This window comes from Corvus kubaryi, unplaced genomic scaffold (assembly GCF_017639235.1).
Source record: "Corvus kubaryi isolate FWS band 111438036 unplaced genomic scaffold, C.kubaryi_AGA036_p1.0 37256, whole genome shotgun sequence".
NCBI classification, from domain to species: Eukaryota; Metazoa; Chordata; class Aves; order Passeriformes; family Corvidae; genus Corvus; species Corvus kubaryi.
The window spans coordinates 6916565-6938926 of NW_024581076.1; the positions used below are offsets into that span (position 1 = coordinate 6916565).

The window sequence follows — 22362 nt, forward strand, 5'->3', positions numbered from 1 at the left end:
TGATTATAATTTTATCTTACAAATAACCTTTTGCTTCTGGCTAGTTGTTCTTTTAATGTATTGAAATATTGGAAAGATTCAGTTGAGCTGCTTGTTGTACAGTTTATGTATGTTCTTCTTTGAGCAACCAGCCTGTAAGAGCATTTGATCTTGTAAGAAAGAGAGTAAAAGAGAGAGAACAGCTGCTTTATGTGATTTTTGTTTGGTAGATGGTGGTAGTGAGACTGAATCTTCCACGCTTTGTCTTGGAGGATGTTATTGCAGAGTTAAAAGACAGAACTGTTCCCAAGGTGTGTTGTTTTAAACCAGTAATTCAATGGGTACTTTTACTGGATCAGTTGAAGATCTTGCTGTTTAGGGAAAAATAAGCTACTGATTATTTATTGTGAACTGGACATTCCTGAACTGGAGGTGCTGGGTATACTTGCTTCCTGATTCCTTCTTGTTTTCAACAAGAGCTATCACTGTGCTTCCATAACCCACACAGTAGCAGGTGTTGACATGGTGTTTGCTCTGTGAAGAAACCTGCAAGTGCTGAAGTGCACAGGTTGGACCTTGCAGTTAAAAATGCTTTTGTTGTTCTCGTGGTAGTGCAAGTCTTCAGCTATTTAGAGCAGCCAAAGTGAAGCAAACCTTCCTCAGCCACAGGGACGTTTGCTGGATATAATGGGAAAAATGCGATAATACTGTGTGTGGGCATCAGAAAAAAGTGGTTATAGAAGTTATATATATAAAGTTGTTAGGGGCCAATGGGCCATTGAGGTAAAGGTGTCATCTTTTTGCTGCTTGGCATTTGGTTCTCGGGTCCTGCTTGTGATTAGGAAATGTGTATCACTACTTAATGTCTGCAAACTCTTGATACAGAATTAATGCATCTGCATAAAATCATGGTGCTTGCATGGCCAGCACAGATCAGGGTTTATATCAGCAATAAGTCTCAACACAATTCTTTATTTATTTTTTAGTGTAGGTGAACCCTTACCAACATGAGAGTCTGAAGAAAAGTATCCTGTAACAGAAATGTTTTGAATTCTCACTGTTATATGCTAGAGAGGTAGCAACAAATCTGCCTGAAGAGAACTTGTCTTTAAATATATTTGTTTTGTTGCAAATAGTGTGGGAAAGTTAGTTGAGAAGACAGGTGTAAGAAGTTTTTTCTGGATTCTTCAAGTGTCTGTGATTACTACTGATTCAAATTTTTTGTCTTGACCGTCACATCTGTAATACACCAATAGTTTTTGCTTAATCAGGGAATATGCAAAAAGACTGTGTTCTGTAGGCACATATAAGACATACTGCAAGACACAGGTACTGTATAATTGAGTTATCTACTGCTTGCCTCAGAAATGCATTAAAGAAATTACTCAGTTACAGACTTAAATTCTCATACCTGCACGTGCAATCTGTAGTATTTTTCTCAGTCTTCAAACCCTGAATTGTTTAGGGGCTGGCTGTGTGAATAATTGCATCTTTCTGCCATGGGATTGAGACTGCCTAGGACTGTTAGCTAGTTTTTTCTTAATCTGAGTAGATGTGAGTTTTCTCACTGAAAGCCTTTTACTTTAGTATTTTGTATTTTCAAGTGGTATGCTTACGTAAGGTGCTGATATATCATCTGCCTTGGTGAGATTTGGATTTGAAAATGTTTTTTGGTCTTTGTTTGTCACTAAAATAATGCCAGCTGTGAAATGTATTTATCTGAAAATACATGTTTTGTGATTAACAAAAATAATCAGTTTTGGGATACATTTTCTTAATTTTTACAAAAAAAGGTATTTACCCTTAAATAAAAGACAGTAGAAAGGTAAGGTAAAAAAAAAAAATGACTTCAAGTAATTATGGTGGAAGCAAGGGTAGAGATTCAAAATTGGAAAACCTGAGATGACAAGGGAAAAGGAATTAAGGTAAAGAACCAACCTGCTGTGCTTTTGCCAGAAATGCTCTTGAGTTTATTAAATAAACTCCTAAATTCTCAAACACTGTAAGCTTAATTGAAAGCAACCCACATTTTAAAAGTAACTCTGTTTTTTAGTGATGTATGTATTTATGTTTTTCAGACTCTCAGTGTTCAGTCTTCAACAAATGGTCAGTTTGTCTCTCCCAGTGATATTCAGCTGAAATGTAATTATTGCAAAAGTTCTTTCTGTTCAAAGCCAGAAGTACTGGAATGGGAGGTAAGGGGGGGGTGTTGGTGTTGTTATTACTAGAATGATGATGTGTTTAAAAATTTAAACTTAGAACTCTAGTACAGTTTTTCTAGCTATTTTATAAGGTATTGAAGCTTCTTTAAAAAGTTCAGTTGAAATCTACCTGGTTCTGTAGAATATCATTTAACTTCAGTGTGGATGAAAGTGAATGTCTTTGTTCATAAGTAGTATCTGTGGAATTTAAAGAAAAATATATTTTCTCAGCTGTAAATCTGAAATCTGCTTTCATCTTCAGTTATTGTAGATATGATAGACCATTATTACACTTCACTATGAACTGAGAGAAGTATCTAAAGAGGATATGCTAAGTTTGAGTGGCATACTTTCTGTTCAGTGTTTTCATGTGAAATGATGAGTATTTGTAGCACTGTCAGGTTAATTTGGATTTACAAATTTTAGCATTAGAAGTCATATCCTGATCATGTGTTTGCAGTTCAGTTTACTTTATAAGTTGTCTTAATGGCAATTATTATTTCAAGTTGCACTAGTCAGAATTTAATATTTTATCCATTAACCTTATTCACGATGCTTTGCAACTTTGCGTTTAGAACAAAGTGTATCAGTTCTGCAGCAGAGCATGTTCTGATGATTATAAGAAACTGCACTGCATAGTTACATACTGTGAATACTGTCAAGAAGAGAAAACGCTCCATGAAACAGTGAATTTCTCTGGTATCAAAAGACCCTTTTGCAGTGAAGGTATGTATGTATGTATTTGGTTTGTTTCCTGAGGTACTGGTCATTGTTCTACTGCAGTTGACTTACTTTGTTAATATATAATGTTAAAATAAGGTAACAACTCATTCTGTTGTACTTACTTGAGGCTAAATCAGAAGTCTTTTCATTGCTATTACTGAAGCGATTGTACCTGTTATTATTAGTGCATGTACCTTTTAATTTATCTGAGCTGCCTTTAGAGCTTTTCACCACTTATTACAGGTTAAGGGTAGCACTCTTCAGTGTCTGTGTATAAATACATACACATATGTATGCACATTGCATATATACATATGCACAAAAAGTTATACATTCTTTTTTTAAAATGTATGCAGTAGTGCATATACAGCATTAACTGCACTGATGAACACCAAGCTTTCTCTTCTGTTAGTATTTTCTAAGTTAAGTACAACAGTAGAAGTTCTACGTTGGCTTAGAATGGTTACTTAAGCAATAACTTGAATGATGCCTGTTGATGTGTGTTGATTACTGCCATGACAATTTGCTTGACTGATTACTTGAGTTTTGAAAAACAAAACAAACTAAAAGGGGACTCTATGGGCCTAGGATTCTTTTAAGTTGCATTAAAGCACAGCTTTAATAGAAAAAGCAGAATAGAGTTAACAAGGACCTATCCTTTCCACTTCTGGTGAGCTCTCCTTTGATACTGGTATTTAATCATGATCTTAGAAGTTTAACTACAGGTTTGGATGAGCTATCACTCACAAATATGGTGAATATTTTTTTCTTTAGTTATAAGAACAACATTTTCCATGTCATTTGATAAGACCTGTGGAAGATCTCTGCTTTCAGGCAGATTAAATAGCAGATGTGCCAGCTTACTTGTAGGAGGATCCTGCTAAGCTGGAGAGGGTTGGAATGCAGGGCTGGAGGTAGGCTTTCCTCCATGCCATTCCCTTACAACTCGGGACTCTGCAATCTTTTCTTTCTGAAGAATGTTCTGGACTGTGAAGTGATAGCTGGAGAGTAAAAAACGGGCAAATTAAGGCCCAGCCTCACAGTGTATTGTTGCATCGCTCAGCAACCTCTAGCTAGGAACTGTTCCTGTGAATGAAACAATTCCACAGAATACATTCAAACAAGAGCAAGATGCTTTTCTGGAGATTAAAGTATATGGTTGTATTAGTGTGAACATTTGCAACTCCCTCATTTTAAAACCTGGTGGCTGTTACAAGGAAATGAGTAGGATTCATAATGCCAGCTATGCCATTACTAGTTCTGTATGAGGAGGCTTGAAGTAAGTGAGGACTTGTTTCCTATTGGAAAATTTGAGGAAGAAAAGAAATAAAAACAGTCTCTCCTGTGTAAATATAGATACTAAGTGGGGGGAATCTGTTGCCAGATGTCGTAGTGTGGGTCTTGAGTTTGCGGGTGCTGGACTGCCAACTCAAGAGCAAATACTGTATTTATGAGGGTGAGTATGCAAAATGTTACCATATAGACAAAGTTTATCAGCTTACTGTGATGATCTGAACCACTGAGTAATAGAGAGAGGATAGTCAAAAACACCATTAAGTAGATTGTAACTTGAATAAATACAGTGCATACCTGCCAGCTGTAGGTGAGGTGTACTTTGTGATGCATATGACAAAGAGCTGTATGTGTTCCTGTTGCAAATAAACCAGTGACCTGGACAGAAATTCTGAAGGAACCCTAGACCATTTATTTTGAAGGAAAACCATCAGTTGTCATCAATGGCTGCAGAAATAGTGCAATCCAAGAATTAATAGTGCTTAGATCTGATGTGGGAAGGAGAGGGCCAGGACTTTTGGTGGACTGAGTGGAGGTCAACAAATAGAAGTTCCATTATCAGACATGATAGATTTTTCTTCCCCCTTTTCCAGGCACCTAAACATAACCAATCTGTCCTTAATTTCAAAGCCTTTTTCCAGATACATGTCCAACTGTTTGTGAAATAACAAAACCAGTACAAGTACCAAATGCTTGCTGGATATGGAGGCCATTCTGGTTTTAATATTGCAAAATGTTCAAGGAACCTCACCAACACAGATTATATTTTTGAGCATGCAATTATTCTTCATCAGAAGACAATGTAATCACAATTTGAGAAGGAATAGCCAAAGATACTCAGTGAAAAAAATTGCTGGCATTTTTGGAAGAAATTGAACTCTCAAGGAAAAATGCAGGGAATTTTCAGGGGAGTGTTTAGAAAAGGCTCCTAGATAAAATCAGAAGTTAAATATGTGTTGAAATTTCCGCAAGTGTACTTATATGTTCGTCTTCGTGCAAACTGAGGGGAAAGCATATATAAGATCAACCACAAATATCTCTTGACTGCTTCCAGCTGCCCAGCTGGAGTACTGAAGATGTCGTCATTGCTCCCATTCTTTATACCTGAGGGGTTTTTTTCACACATGCATGTACAGTATATATTTACACACAAACCCTGGAACTCACATTAAAGCCTCTTGGATCAGTATTTCTGTGCGGTTTTGTTCCAACTCTGTTTCTTTATATGTTTCTCTTGAGACACTTAAAAATATGTGCAGGGAGTAGCTGAAACCTCCATTACAGTAAGGTGTAATTAGAACTGACATAGATTTTGTGCTAAAGATGGTTATTAATTCTTTCATGGAGTATAGTATGTTTTTTCTGGTTTTGTCCAAAAATCAGATGCTATGTGGGGAATGAACAACCTGAATGGACTAGATGTAAGAGTTTAAACTTTTCCCCTGGTGCTGAGGCTTTGGAAATTGAACTGTCCTGGTGTTTTGCCTCTAGAATGCTACATTCCAAAATATCTGTATCTAAATTGAATAAGATACATATTATGTATGCTAAAGTAAGAAGTAGCTTGTGGATTTTTGTGTATGCATAGTTGCATGAGTGACAATTGAGGATAGGCTGTACAAGTTTTTAATCCTGAGGAAATCTTCAAGTTACTGGATTTGGGGGTTTTGGGGAGAGGAGTTTGTTTTGGTTTTGTTATTCCTTCTGAGAGTCTGGCAGAACAAATCAGTTTTTGGCAATCCAGCAATGAAACTATTTTATGATGAGTATCACCATAATTTTATTTTACTTGTAGACTTAGTTAATTCATCTTTCCAGTAGAACTAAGTGCTATGACTTAAACAACACAGGCTTAATAATTTTATAATGCAAATTTTAATAACACTGATTCATATCTGGTAGTCTGCTTCTAGGCAGGAGAAGGTCATTAAGCTGTGGAGTAACTCAGTTATCTGATGCTTGGGAATTCTTTTCAAATGGATAATACAGATAATAGACAGCTGTGAAACTAGCAACTGTACTATCACCTTGATAGCATGCTAATAACTTCTTGGGAATTACGGCTTCTGCAAATGAAACTCAGTGTAGACATTGAGTTTTCTCTGAAAACGTCTCTGATGTTTCATCTAAGTAGGGATAACCTCGTTTAAAACACTGTAAAGCCAATAAGTGGAAAAATAAATTTAGGAAATCGATTAATTGTACCTTCCTCTAGGAAAGGAGTGTATATTCAGTTAAAGCATTATAGATTTTAGGTTGGGACTTTTCCAACCACTATTGCACAGTGGATTGTTTGGTAAAGTATACTATGAAATTATTAGTTGATGAATTTTTAGATTTACATGAAAATATTACAGATACTGAGATAGCCTAAACGTGTGTGTTAAATTTTATACAGGTGCTTACATATCAGTGTTTCACAATCAATTAGGATACCACCTCATATTTATACCAATTCCTTTTGTTATTAGAAACAGCAAAAAAAAAAATTTAAAAACTGACATGTGATATGAAGTATTGCTAAGACTTAGTTATAGTTGCTGGGCTTCTCTGTTGGGTGGGCCAAGGAAGAGTTGGTGCACTGGCCCTGCCGTGCCGAGCTGCTGTCTCCCTCTAGACGAAGGGAGTTGCCATCAAGCCTGCATGAATCTCTTTGTTCCTGATGTTTGGTCTCATTATTTTTAAAGTGAGAGCTACAGAAACTGTTTAAACACAACTTTTTTAATAGTTTACATTAGCAACTATCTGTTTTAGAGACACCGATACTGCTTTTAAATCAAAATGTACAGAATTTGGCCTAGCATACAGAAATTTTTGAAGACAGTACAAAATCACTGTTTTACACACTCGTGGATTTGTGCTTCACAGAATTGTTATGTCCCTTTCTACAGCTCTTGATAGAGGCCTACCATGTTGAAATAACTTGTTCTTTCTGTGGTGCTGAGTTTGGTTTTGCTCATGACCACTTCTTTTGGCAGTGTCCCTCGAGATAAATTCTAACCTGAAATGTCAGTTTCCTTGTGGCTTTCATTTGAAGTTTTATTTGGTGCCGAGTTGGGATATCCTGGCAAAAGGAGACAAGTGAAAAGCAGAACATGTCTTAAATACTGCAAAATGCGTTGTCTGTAAAAATGGTCTTTCACAATTGCAAGAGTCATATTGTTACTGCAGGAAGATATTCCTTTCTCACAAATTGGGTTAGTAGAAAAGTAGCAGTGAATGTTGGAGGGATTTAGAGGTGCCTGGGCTCTTCTGAGACACTATGACCTCCTTTGACTGCTATGGACAGAAGTTACAGTGGGACGTCCCTGGCATCCCTTTGAGCCAGGGCAGTTTTCTTCAGGGAACTCTGATGGCACAGCACAGTTATTCAGGCCATGTAATCTGATTAAGTAGTCTGGTTTTAAATCTTGGAACTGCAGATGACTATTCCAAACAAATTTTGTTACTGTAAAAGCTAAAATAATCTTTTTTGCTTATAAAAATGAGTTAAGGCAAAAGGGACAGCATATTCAATTCTGAAAAGTCACTTGGGAAATATTTAACAGGCTCCCTTGCTACAGAAGCACCAAGTGAAGGCTCTTGACTATGCTGAAGGAAAGCATAGTTCTGCACCTCCTAGATAAATGCACATGGAAGAGCTGGACAGTTGGTTCTTGTAGTATTCTGCTTGTGGAGTAGTCTCATTGTAGATGTAGTTTCCAATTAGTGCTTTTTGGATGCATCTCTTCTGAAATTACTTGACAGTTTTAACTTGTTAACCTGGATGTTGACATTTCTGACAGTGTTCTTGTAGTTGAGAAATGGAAAGATAGAACTATGCTGTGGAAGAGATTATGTGTATCTTCCTTCTGTCTGTAGAGGGAGAACATTGATAGTGTTCAGGCAACATCATTTAAATTTTCTGTACAGGTATTGAGTCTTAAAATTTTTGTTTTTCTTTCTGGAGAGATAATTTGTAACAGGGTAAATATCAAGTGAAATCCTGTGCATTGTTCAACACCAGTGGTCCTTGTTGGATTATAATTCTTCAGTGTTAATTCCACTGTTGTATCTTTTAAAGAGGTTTGAGATACTTTTTAAAGAAAAGACAGCACTGGCTGTTGCAGATAAGGGGTGATGCAATTTAACATGCTGGGATTATGAGCACAGAAAGAAGAAAGCTTATAAAGATGCTTCTTACTAACCTGAAAGAATAATCAACTTGAAAAGATTTAAGAATAAGCAAAACATGAGTAACTGGATTGGAGTAGGAAGAAGGAGAATGGAAGGAGGATAGTAACCTAATATGAGGAAATACTAGGATAAACTGAGGTTGTATGAAAGTTGGATTGAATAATAATAAAAGGTTCTTAAAGTGAAGACAGGGAAGGAAGGGATGTACACAGCTTCTCTGTACACAGAGAGGGTCGGGTCTACTTTAACAGTAATCCAAGCAGAACCCAGAATTAGGATACATTGCATCTGTTTTCCTAAAAATAATGATGTTTATTATGAATCCAGAGACAGTAGGTGATAGCAGTGTGGGTATGGAAGAGGTTTTGCATGCAAATCAGTACAGAGGGAGATACAGCAGAACGATCTGGGTGGAACATAGCTCCAGAAATCTTCTGAGATGTAGCTTCGATGCTACAGGCCTGTTGTTATTCTTCTCTAAAACAGGTAACAGTTGAAGTTACTACAAGATGAGAGAACAGCAAGTCTTGCATGGTCCTTGACGGACAAAGGTAGATTAGTAAGGACAGCCTTTCAGAGGTAAAAAAACTAACTGCTTTTAGGATGGAACAGTTACTTTCTATAAAAGATACTATTCCCTGTGGTAAAAAGGGACTGGTGTTGAGGACTCAGGATTGTTCCTGCTTCAGCATTCCTTTTTACGCAGCTACGCAGTGTAGAAATGTTCTGAACTTCCTGTCATTCAGGTAGGTGGTGCTGGTAGAATAGGATCGTGTTCTTAGGAGCTTGCTTGCACTGGGTCTGCAGTCAGTCAAGTGAAGCAGGTTTTCTGCTGTGGACAACTCTGCAGGGCTGAACCTGGTAGTTTTTGGATCTTCCAAGAGAAAGGAAGTTCTCCTAACCTGGAGCTCCCCTGAGGTACAGGTTTTGAGGAACTGCCTGGGTGTTGTCTTGCCAGCAGTATTCTCTTGCATGTGTTTAGATTGTTGTCTTCTCTCTGCCATTTATGTGGGGAACCAAAATTCAGGGGTCTTAAGGGATAGGTTTTGTGTTGGGTTTTGCTTGGAAGCCAGAATTCTAATAGCATAATTAAGGATATGTTAAGATAGCAGATGCTCACCTACATGTTTTTTGTTTGCTTCAGATTTTGAGTTGGAGATACTTCTGAAAATGGTCCTTAGGGGTCTTTCTGAGACAGCCAACTCGTGGGATGATGTTAGAACTTTGAAAAAGACTGTAATTAAAGGCTGGTGTAGCTTGAGCCAAATAAACTGTGCTTATACTTTTCTTGAAAGTAAGAGCTGTTTTCTCTCAGAGTTACTTTAAAGCAGTAGAGGTTTCCATCTGATCACACTGTAACTTGGGGGTCTGGTGCTGTATCAGAAATCTTGAGGGACTTAGGATTTTTCTCGGATCCTTTTGTTCGAAATGTTGGGACTGTCAGCTGTTTGTTTTAGGCAGTGCTTATACTCATGAACCCCAAGTCCCCAGGGGAGTTAGGTTGAACAAACCCTCAGGATCCTAGTGTTGATATTAGAAAGGTCAGACAACCAGTGCTTTTTGTATTACTCATCCAGAATGTGCTGTAAATCAAAGCTCACTTCATGGTCACATCTACAAAGCTAGCATGGGTGTTACTGTTAATGTTGATTCTGGATTTCTCTTGAGCAAAAGAAGACCAAGTTGTTTGAGCTTAGAATCTGTTTTGCCAAAGGCAAATAACTTTTTCCTTACAAAGAAAGTCTTACTCTTTTAGTCCAAACCCATAGCATTGTAATAAAAATGTGTATCTTGGATTGCAGACTACTAAGGACCTAAGAAAGGCATTTTGGTTGCTCTTTGTTTGAAGTCACAAGATCTTGAAGCTAAACTAAATTTTCCCTGGCCCTATAGATTAAGTTACCTATAACAAACACATAAAAGAGTTTCAGACAAATCTGTAGATTTTTGCTCATGATGTTGCAAAAGAAAGTCTTTGGACTTCTGCTTTAGCACTCTTCAGGGTTATAACAGTCTCCCGTCAACATCTGAAGTTTTATAAAAATGGATTTTTTTATCTTCTGTAGAGGCCTCCTTCAGCAAGAAGCCCTGCAGTCAGTGATCTATAAAAAAACCCCCATCTTTTCCAAGCATTTAGGTCTTAAGGGCTGGAATTTTTGACTTTTTGTTTCCCCTTACTTAATGTTCACTGATCATTATTTTCCATGAGTTACAGAGATGTGGGAGATGTTTGACTGTAGTGTGGAAAATTTCTTACCTGATAACTTTTTTTAATAAAACAGCAGCATCATCTTCAAGTTTACTTCCTGTAGTTCAGCAGCCAAGAAGAATGTAATTTTTGTCCATTCCTTTTTGTAAACTATTTAGCCAAGTGGACATAGGTTGCCTGGTTGGTAGTAGAGGAGTACTACTAGTCTGTAGTCTTGAAAGGGTGATGCAGCGTTGGGTGGCTTTTCTAAGAGACAGCTGAAGAGGAGGATGCATTGTGGTACTAAGATATCTCTGGATTTTAAAGAAGTGGGAAGAATATGATGCTCCATGCAATAATGAGAGATACAGCCAGCAGGAAAAAATACTGGCGAGAAGTTTTGCTTTTAATTGGTACTTTTAACTAATAGCTTGCACACACTGTTATCTTTAGGATTATTTCCTTCAAAGCAATGTATTTAAAGTCCAAATCGGTTGCACTGTAAGGATAGTTGCTGGATATGCCAGTTTCCATCTGTGCTAGTAATTTTCTTTATTCTGTTGTTAGAGAACCAGATATAGAATTTAAAAGAAAAAACCCAAAGAACAAACAAAAAAACCACCCCAACAAAACCACTTTAAAACTGATTAGCTACAGTGTCTTATTTGTGCAATATTCTATAATTGTCTGTTTTGACATTACTAACAAATTGCTTGTTGCATTGCAAGGTAAAGTTCCTCAATAACCTTTTGTTTTTGGAAGATTCAGTCTGCTGCATCTTCCATTTGCATTCATGTGCCTTTAGTGATTTAAAAATAGTATCTCAGTTTCACACATATGAGTTCTTCTCTAATAGACAACAGCAGAAGTCACATAATTGAAATTACTGAATATATTACAGTATTTTTATATTCTGTATGGCAGAGGAAGTACAGCATATATGTTCCATACTGACTTTCATAACTTACCAGAAGTACAGAGGTCTGCGTCTGTTAGATTGTATATATATGCCCCAGCAGAGCGGACACTTGGAAGACTTGAGTTTTGGTCTTGGGTGATACTGTGATATTTGGTAGATCATAAAAACAGGTGCAGTACCTTAGATTAAAGGTCTGTGTAAATGTTATCTTGTCCCTCCAGTGTTTGATACAGACAGTTATTTCATCTTCTCATTCCGTTCTCTCCTGTAAAATTAGGACAGTTACAGGGGTGTGTAGTATATGATCTAGGCCTCAGCTGAATAGGCGCTGGATTTGAGGTAGTTTAAATACAATATATTCTGAAATTGTCTATATAATAGCTACAATATTAGCCTTTTAATGCATTTAATATGTTAGAATGTCTTTTCTAAATTGCTTGAGGGACTATCAGATCACGGAAGAATATAGCTATCATTATGGCAACCTTGAAATTATGACTGCATAGTAAATGAAAAAAACAAAAAACCCCCCAAAAAACCCCACCCCAAAACAACCAAAAACCACACCAACACAAAACAACAGCCAGCCAAAACCAAAATAATGAACACCTCCACCCCACCCCAATGTGAAAAAAAAAAGATAATTTACATACAAACTCTTCACAAATTTCATGTGTAATTTCCTGTCATTGCATAATTCTCACTACTGACCATTGCTTGCTTTATAGTTACATTTTTAAAGAAATGCCTCAGTTCTTAGGTCATCTTGTACATATTAGTGTTCTTAAATATTAATGAGTTAAGTGGTTTGTTGCATTCATATAAATAAGGGTAGTCATAAAATTAAGTTGATACATGAAGATAGGTATTCTTTAGTAGATAGTGTTGTCTGGATCTCTAGCATTTTGAGAATGTGTAACTGAGCCATGTAACTCCAAGTCAATGCTTTTGCATGGGTCTGTATTAAAAGAAAATGATGTATTTTTTTCCTGACTGTTTATTCAGGGATTTGATAAACAAAGATTCAGCGTAGGGTTTTTGAAAAAGATGCAGGCATCACAGGAAACCATAGAATTGTGTAGGGAAGGTATTCGGGTAAAAATGTCTTGAAATGTAGTCTAACTGTGCAACCTGAATTTGTCTGAAGCCCCAATTGTTAGCTGTTGTTGTATTCATTTAATTTTCGATTTAACTCTTAACTGTGATATCTCTCTGTAAAAATTACTTTGTTCCTAATGTTTAAAATCTGTTTCCAGGCTGCAAGCTGCTATATAAACAAGACTTTGCAAGACGGTTAGGACTGAGATGTGTTACTTGTAATTACTGCTCACAGCTGTGCAAAAAGGGAGCAACTAAGGAACTTGATCGTGTAGTGAGAGATTTCTGCAGTGAAGAGTGCTGTAAAAAATTTCAGGACTGGTACTACAAGGCAAGTAACTCAGAATTTTTGACGAGAGCTCCACAATTAAAAAAACCGAAAATGCACATGTGAGGATATCTCAAGGACTGTGCAGCAAATATGGCTTACTTCAGCAAAGCATTTGCTATAGAATAAGCAAATGTATTAATTTCATCACTTGAGTTTCTGTAGATCTTAGAGTAGCATTTCTGTCATCTGATTTTATTAATTCGTTTGGCAAGGAAGTCTTGAGTTAGAGAAAAACAAGCAATTACTATGTATATTTGTTACTTTACAATTCCGATTTTTTCTCAGTTAATACCACATTTTTCTTGTCAAAACTTCTTAAATGTGTATTCAGAATGTTGAAAACACTGTTAGTAGCATCTGGATACCTTGAGTTCACTGACGTTAGTGGAGTTTTTCTTGCTCCTGTTTTTGCCTCCTTTTTTGCCTCTTCCCTTCTCCCACAGTTTGAACTGCAGAGGCTTTGATTGTTCAGTATTTCCCAATGGAAAGGATGCCAAAGGAAAAAGAAGGACCAAATGGATTTCTAATAAAAGTTTAAGTCAAACAGATGGCATCTGTTTCTGGGTCTCTGGATGCTTAACTGCTTTGTGAAGCACAACCAGCAAAGACTTCACTATAAGAGGTTTTTTGTTTACATTTTTTGAAAGGAAAAGATGAAATTGGACTGGGTTTAACCTGCGATTAATGCCATGGATAAAATATTTGATCTCTGGTGTGAACGTCCTGGAAAGCTACACTGATAATTTCAAAACAAGAACTACACTGTGGATGCAATTGCAAAAAAAAGACAGTACAAAATTCATCACCACCAAAACTCTGCACACAGCCTGGAAGGCAGTAAAAAGCTTGAAATGTTAGAGGGCTAGATACAAGTCCTGTAATTCAAGATGACCTACCTACCGTAAAAGAACTGAATATGAAGACAGATATTTTGGAATGTCTCGTTCCAGAAATGTTACAGCCAAACATTGTAAATTCTTTATTTTGAATAATGTATGTAGGGTCCTGTTAGACATTCCTAAAAGAAAACTACTGAAGATCACAGTGTGTTTCTTTTGTCTCACATGAAAACAGGGTGACAAAGCTTGGCTGCAAAGTTCTTAACTAAAATATTAACTTCATACAATAATATTTTTTCTATCTATATGCCTTAAAACTTAGAGTGTGGGAGAAATCTATCCCTGTGAAAAAAGTGCCTTCTGATAGAGAACTTAAAATCTTTGGTGTGCTTTAGAAATCTTTTGGTCATTCAGCAAAGAATGTAGTCTGGAGGTGTGCATAGCAAACTACTTTCATGTACCTAAGCTTCTGTGGAAGCTTGTACTGTGATTCAGCTTTGAGAACCACTTGAAAACTCAGACTTCAGATTATCCTGATTCATGGGATAAGATAATAACTGGCCCGTGAAGTCTCCTTAAATGCTGTTGGTACTGTGTTACAGGAAAATTAGATCTGATGTCATAAAAAGGCAATTTAAACAGATTTGCTGGAAACTATTGACTTTTGATACTTTTGATGATGCTGAAATGTTAGATATTTCTACTTTTTGAACCTTACACTTGCTAGTGGAACTAGTGTTCCTTTATGAAGAATTGTTGATTGTAATTTTTTTCAAGTGCTTCTTAAAGCTTTAATGTAATTGAGTTTTGTTTATAAAAGCTTGAGATTTATTACATGGGAAAGACATAGAATAGGTTTTGGGAAATTGTCTTTTGCTAAAATTCTCTTTTTTATTTCTTTACATCCTTGCTGGTTACTTCTCCCACTTTATAATAAAGTCAGTCCAGATACCTTAGATTTGGTAGTGCATTGTTAGCTCATATTCTTACCTAGCCAAAATAGACAATGATCAAAACATAGGAAGACAAAATAGATAAGGACCATTCTCTGAATTTGTACTTCATTAGCTGTTTTGTCTGTTAGCTTCTTAAAAGAATAGTTACATATGTATGAGCTTTGTCTCATTTATGCAATGTTCAGTGTTACTTTGGAGTTTCAATGAATGTATACATTAAGAGAAATAAGTAGTAATAACCTAGCAATGTTTTAACATCATCATTGTGTTCATTAAACAAGTGTTTGTCTCCATCTTCTTTGTCTACTTTTTTTTATGGACACATCTTTCTCATGTAGTGTTATCTGAAAAACATTGTAACCTTTTAAAATAATCAAGTATTATGGGAGCACTTCCCTGAATGCCAAAATTCGCTTCTCAGAAAGTCGAAAGAAGTTAGCAATGGTAGAAGCAACAACTTATCTAGAAGTATTGAAAGTTCATTAGACTTACTTAGATAAGAGTCCTTTAAATCTTAATATGAGGCAGTGGAATGTAAAAGAACAGTTTTAGTCCTGATCGTCTGTTGGGCAACCGCTGCAGTTGGTGCCAAGTTCTGAGGAAATTTCTGCTCCAAGGGGTCCATGCACCTCTGAGACAAGAGGCAAGATTTTGGGTGTCTTGAGGTTAGCTCCCTGAGTTTTTAGTGCTCCTCCTGTAAACTTGCATGCAGCGGTTTGAATGTTAATCCAGAAAATGCCTGGGAAATGTCAGTATAAATCTTCTAGTAGCCTGATGTTTGATGAGAGTTTGAATCGTTTGACGTTATATTAGAGCACTGAAATTACCTTGAAAAAGAGTATACAGTTCTGAGAACAGCACAGAAATCTGTTTCTTTAAACATACATTGAGAAACATTGATGACAGTACTACAGCTGAAGTGCACCCAGGTCATTTGAGGCTACAGTGGAGAATTGATTAGACTCGGCATGTGCAGTGATGACTCTCTATTCAGTGGCGGTCAGGTGTCTTCAGCAAAGACTAAGGAGGAGGTGGGGAACTACAGTCTGAGGCAAAGAAAAATTATCGTGGCTGGTGAGCTCAGCAATAATTGCCAGCAGTGGTAAAATTTGAAAGTGCAGCCAGCATTAATCAAAATGGTAAAGACAGCAAGACAGCCTTGTGGAATTTCTCTTGGCGGAATTCAGCCGTTCTCTAGTTAGCCATCTCAGCCTCCAGTAAGTACTCTTTCCAGAACAGTTGGTCTCCTTTCTCTTATAATCACTCGCTTTCTGGGAACAACCTTTGTTTCCTATTTACTGTAGTTGAAACTGGAATAGACAGCTAAGATTGAGTCAAGTTAATAGCAGTCCAAAGCCATTGGAAAACATAAGGAACAGGTGATGGAAGGGTTAAAAATGTAAACAAAAGCCCCACATACGAAAATTTTGTTCTTTAACCCAAATTTGGGGCAAACATTAGTGATTTATACTAATCGCCGTGCCCATTTGAACATGTTGAAGTAATGGGAAAAGAAATGTACCAAAAAGTAGTGCTGAGTGGCAAAGGACTTCTGTGCAGTGCAAGCACAGCAAGCAGAGATGGGCTTTCTGGAACACAGAGACAACCAGACTTGAAGGCAGATATTTTGTAGATTCAATTAACATTTAGTGCCAGTATCCCAGGAAGACAAATGAAAAGAGGAAGGAGGGTGGGAGGGAAGGAAAGGAAGGAAGGATCATGTCACAAAAATCATTAATTCATTTTCACTTTCAATAAATTTGATGGTCAGGGAAGTGGGTGAGTAAGAAGGTAGCAGGAAATTTCAGTGCATGGAAGGGTATATAACATTGACTCTAAGCATCATTATGGAAATAGTAGAATTAAAGTGTAGCAAATGTAGAGGTGAGAAGTGAAGCGTCACTATAGAAGAATCTCAGGCTTCCTGAGGAATAGTAATTTCCATGTGGAAGCAAACCAATTTTTTTTTTTCACCTAAATAACTTAGTAGAAGCCCAGGAAAGACAATAATATACTTATTCAAGAGCCTAAATATAAAAGCAAACCAGGGGAGGGAGAGAACAGTTGCAGGAATCAGAGAATCACAGAATAGTTGGGTTGGAAGGGATCTTAAAAGGCTGCCTAATCCCAACACCTCTGCAATGAGCAGGGACATCTTCAATGAGATCAGGTTCCTTGGAGTCCCATCCAACCTCACCTTAAAAGTTTCCCTATCTATAACCTCTCTGGGCAACATGTTCCAGTGTTTCACCCTCATTCTAAAAAAACTTCTTTCTTCTATCTAATCTATGTTGACCCTCCAATTTAAAACCATTTCTCCTTGTCCTATCACAACAGGCCCTGCTGTAGGAAGGCTGTAGTTGCTGGATTTGACAAGATTTGACCCCTTTTTCTTTCTTTGAAGGAGAGAAAAATGAGCAGAAAGTGGTGCTTTGATAGTCAAGCAGCGTGCAGCAGGTCAGAATAGATGGGCTTTTCTGTACGTGAGTCAGCTGTCGTTCTTAATCAGTGTTAGGTGGGTTTGAGATTTAAATTTAGATTGAATTATACTTCTTTTTTTCTACTGGTATTTCAGTCTTTTGGTGGCTTTGGAAGTTGCATTTGCCTTAAAGGTGTGAATTCACAGCTTTCCTGAACTGATTAAATCTAGACTATTTTGGCAACACTCTACATTTTATCTTCTTCCTTTCCAAGAATACAGCTTACTTGCTCTTTTGTCCCACTGAGATGATCTGCAAAAGGAACTCTGGATCAGCATCAGTGGAAAGTCCAAGTGACAAGTATAACAAAAATTGGGGATAAAGCGGTGCTGTAAGGTCTCTGACCTTGTGTGCCTTACAGGTACATAAGTGCTGCTGCTACCTGCACAGAAAAGAGGGAGGAGAATTACCTGCTCTTCCAGGGCCACCTGGTGCTTAGTGTGAGGTGATCTTGAAGCTGCAGCTTTAATTGCTCCCAATTTAAAGCTGGTTATACTGTTAGAGACAAGTCTCTCTATGTATCATCTTTAAATACTTGAAAATTACAACTGAGAGTTTCTTACACTGCCAGAGGATGGCACACTGTTCAAATACAGAGAAGGAACTAAACATTGAATTATTTTTAAAATTTGAACTAATTGGCCTGTTCATACTTTTCTGGAGTCACAAAAACTACAGTTGGACTTTGTTTTGTTTTTTGTTGTTTTTTAAGCCATCAGAGCCTTGTGCATAACTGCAATGTTGTGTATGGTTTTATGTATTAATGTTTTATGTTGCATATATTATAACTTCCCTCTTTCTCTCCTGGCTGTATTATTAGCTGGCTTACTTTGGATTCCTGAGCATCTTTAAAGCTTTCAATTTTTTAAGGTCTGCTTTAGGATGGAGGTTGCAAACAATACCGAGGCAAGCTGTAGTGCAAACCATTATTTGCTTACTTAAAGATGTGAAATTGAGGCTACTACTGTTCAGATAATAATTTACAGCATGGAAGATAAAATGCAGTAGAATCTATTTTGGAGAAAAACAATGTCTGTCTTAGTGATGCCTCATGAAAATAATATGCAAGCTGATGAAAGATATATTACTTAAACATTAGAGTTTCAAGTTACATGCTAACTAAATTTTGGGGAGTCGTCTTTTTTTGAGAGGAATTGATGTTTATAAGTCATAGAGAAACTTGGATAAACTAAAGAATTGGAATCTAAAATTGGTGCCAAACTACTAAAATAACAGAAATATAACAAATATTTACGATGATTGATACCTAGAGAAGTGATTCTTTTGGTGACTTTTTAAACTTTTTAAAACTTTTGATTTTTTTTTTAAACAAAACCTGCCAGATTTTGGAAGGAGAAAAAACAACTTGTATTTACCCTCGGTTCAATAAAATCATTAAAGAGTCTGTCACTTTCTGCTCTTGTTTTGCAGAAGGCTTCAATCAAATTAATTAAAATTGATGCACAAAATTCTTTTTTTTGATGACTGTTTAGAAATGAGGTGGTTTTTTTTTTTTTTTTACATAGTGACAAATTAATAGAACAAAGCAGATTTATTCTGGGTGCTAACCCCCAGCAAACAATTGGAGAAAAGGTAGCTTAACTATTGTACATGAGTGAGGCTTAACTGTGGAGTGGTACTTAATCCTCAGTACTCTTAAAAATGTAGCCTTTTAAAATGTAAAAATAATTTTTTCCCAAGGCCTGTTTAAAAATGTGCAACTCTTCCTTTGCATTAAGGCTGTACGGTGTGACTGTTGTAAGTCTCAAGGAGCCCTCAAAGAGAAGGTGCAGTGGCGCGGCGAGATGAAACATTTCTGCGATCAGCACTGCTTGCTCCGCTTCTACTGTCAGCAGAACGAACCGAATCTGGCCACCCAGAAAGGACCCGAGAACCTGCACTATGGTATGTGCTGCTTTAGGGCTGAGAAGTGTCAAAGCAGATGCTTCATTTAAAGGAAAAATTGAAAGCTGCATGGATTATTTATTTGTCATAATAAACTGCATTAGAGATTATCCTTTTCTGTGTTATCATCAGAGGCAGCATTGAGCTGTTCTGCGTTAAGTGTAATTTTAGTGCTGTATCATCATGGGAACAGAAGATGTTTTCCTCTTTCACTGTCCTCCAGTTTGTCATTACTTGCTCTGTGGAAGCACTTCTCAAAATGCCTTTTGGTCACAGAGAACAGATAAATGGACTAGGAATTTAAAAAAATAAATACATTAAAGGGAATTAAAGGAAATAAGTGAAATGGAAATGGAATGAGAATAGAATGAAAGTATCTAGATAAGAGGAATACATTGCTTTTTTTTCCTTTCTGTTGGCAATAGGTACTGTGTAAATTTGCTGATGGGCACTGAATACGTGTTTGTGTGGTTTAAATGGCACGTCAGGCAAAGTTCAAATAAACCAGCTTTTAAATTAATGCAATTATGGCAACTCAGCTTCTTTGTATAGCCTTTTTATACCTGAACATTTTGGTGTTTACTTTTCTGAAAGAGGCTGTATTCACATCTGGCTAGAGCATTGATTTAGCATTTGCCTTTGTGTAAGGCTCAATACCGGAGTAGGAAGATGTCCATGAAGGAAAAGTTTTGTGTGCACTTCTCACCTGCAGTATGATACTAATGAGTTCTCTTGATTTAATCTTACATTGGTGACAGGTGTTATCTTGAGTTGCTTACTGAAATTTGCTTTGATTTTGAAAAAGGGAAAAAAAATTCTAAAAGTGTTTCCTTGTACTTTTAGATCAGGGCTGTCAAACCCCCCGGACAAAAATAACAGTAAGTACATATATTTAACACACTCACATATCTAGCTCTATCTCTCTCTCTCTTTCTCTATATATATACCAAACATAATTAGATGTACTTAGAATGTGACATCCCATTGAATTAGAGGGATGCCATTAAAAACCAAAAATTACTGTCTTTGAATGATCCTAAGCTAAATTTATGAAGCTGTTTAGTCTTTTTCACATGTAGTTGAAATAAAAATTTCAAATATTCATACTTACTTTTCAGTGTCTTCTGGGAAACTAAATCATCAGCCATGTGTTCTACATCTGCTGTGCATATAAATGTTGCTTAAAAGTTAATCAGCAAACCATGTGTCTTACTCACGTTTCAACCTACTACATGTTTAGTCTGATTAGGTGTATTTATTGAGTATAGAAAGGGAAGAGAATTTCACTGTCCAGTTGGAATATTAAGGTGGTAGCTCAGCTTTAAAAAGCTGAAAATAAGTCTTGAGGTCTTAAATTTTATCCTTCCCAAGAGTAGAATTCTCTAGGTGCTCAAGGTCTGATTGACTTTGCTGTAGAGTAGGGAAGCATAACCTTTTGCAGGATTGCTGTCTGGAAGGGTGAGGATCATCAGTGGAGCCTTCATTCTGAATTTCAGTTTTTCTCAGCATGTCAAAAATACCACTATTAATATTGTTTCCAGTTAGCTTAGTGTATTTTGATTCAAACTTAGTTTTGATTTGATTTGTTTGTTGCATGGAAGGTCTCAGAGACTTGCCTTTTAAATGCAAATAGGCATTAAATATAAATCTTAGATTTAAGTGGAAATTTTTTGGTGACAATATAAATGTATTTATGAAAAACACAGAAAATAAAATTTGGTAGGTAACTAGAAACATCAGACAAGCTAAGCTGTCATGTTAAAAACTTTTAGTATTTTGTGTTTCATGATGTTAATTCAATCCATAAATTTTTAAAGATTGTGTCAAAGCTATGTGTGATAAGGTATTCTTTAATATATTTTAGAGAGTGTACACCTGGTAGAGCATGTTGGTGTTCTTGGGACTGGGCTTTCTTTCTGTATCTCAAAGGACATACGGGGCTAGTCTTCCTACATATGACCAAATAAAACCAAGAGTTTGTTTCTCAAAAACGGTTCTAAAAGAGTTACTAGGGTACAAAAACCATGTCTGGAGCAAGAGGGTTTTTTACTTCTTGACTGTAAGGACTCAGTTTGAACATTATGGGGTGTTCCCAGGTATTCGTTGTCACTGTTGTAGAGACAGCAGGGGGAGCTCGAAGTTCATACTTTAGGTACTAATTAAGTGTTTAGAGAATTTTTATTCAGAAATATGTTAAAAAAAAAGTGATCTTTCAACTATGGCATAATTCAAGAAGGTTAGGTCTTGAGCCTAAAGTTTGTTAATGCTGCTCATAACAAACTCTTTTTACAGCTAAAATTACTTTGTGTATTACAAAATTGCTTAAGTGGCACTTTCACTTAAACAAGAATGTACATTTAGAGTACCTTCAATTAAAAAAAAAAAAAAGAGAGAGAGAAAAAAAAAGGAAAAGAGCCAGAAGTGCTAGCCCCGAGTAAAGTACAACTCCTGTTATGATCCTGGCAGTGGCAGCTCAATACTAGGAATGTGGAATAGCTTGCAATTACAGAATAGTAGTTGGTGCTGTTGTGTTGTGCTTCTGTGAGCTTCCTCTTCAGTATCTCATTTATGGAAAGTATCAGCTGATACATTAAGTCAAGAACTTTGTGTTGGAATCAGTGTGGTGCAGCATCACCTTCTCTTATTTGCTTGTCTGCAGGGCTCAGCTCCACCACCTTCTCCAACACCTAACAGAGAAATGAAGAACAAGGCAGTTCTTTGCAAGCCTTTGACAATGACGAAAGCCACATACTGTAAACCTCATATGCAGACAAAATCTTGTCAGACAGGTAACTCCTGAACTGTGCTAGAACTAATTTCTTCATTGCAGCTTTTTCTTAACTGTTACTGTCTTTTAACATATTTCAAATATTCTGATTTTCTTTTTCACTAAATGACAGGTGTAAAACATATTTAAATACCTGGCAGTATTGCCTTTTTCCTTTTTCTTTTAGTAGAAGATGAGTGGAAAAAAGAGTATGTCCCAGTGCCTATTCCTGTACCAGTCTACATTCCGGTGCCTATGAACATGTATAGTCAAAATGTTCCTGTTCCTACCACAGTTCCAGTTCCTGTAAGTGAGACTTGAACTTCATTTTAAAATTGGCATCCCTTCACATGCATGTGTGGGACCACCTTGTGTTGCTGGCTGTTCTCCTTCTGGTCCCTCTAAAGGATTACAGGATGCTGCAGTGCTAATTACTGAAAAAGCATTAGAATCTGACAGTGTCACTTAATTCCCTGATTGTTCTTTAGGACCTGTCTGCCTGCTTCC

General features: G+C 36.7%; 1 protein-coding gene across 10 annotated transcripts in view; it reads left to right on the plus strand.

Annotated features, from left to right (window-relative positions):
• ZMYM2 (zinc finger MYM-type containing 2) overlaps positions 1-22362 on the plus strand; it is an 86898-nt gene that overhangs the window by 47605 nt on the left and 16931 nt on the right. For 6 of the 10 annotated variants that reach the window (XM_042023889.1, XM_042023891.1, XM_042023890.1 and 3 more), the window contains 7 exons: positions 2058-2174; positions 2756-2906; positions 12736-12908; positions 18923-19088; positions 19932-19966; positions 21748-21877; positions 22043-22161. In XM_042023889.1, coding sequence (XP_041879823.1) covers positions 2058-2174; positions 2756-2906; positions 12736-12908; positions 18923-19088; positions 19932-19966; positions 21748-21877; positions 22043-22161 — 891 coding nt within the window. The remainder of the gene's footprint in view (positions 1-2057; positions 2175-2755; positions 2907-12735; positions 12909-18922; positions 19089-19931; positions 19967-21747; positions 21878-22042; positions 22162-22362) is intronic. The other 4 variants (XM_042023892.1, XM_042023897.1, XM_042023895.1 and 1 more) reach the window with 1 other exon arrangement.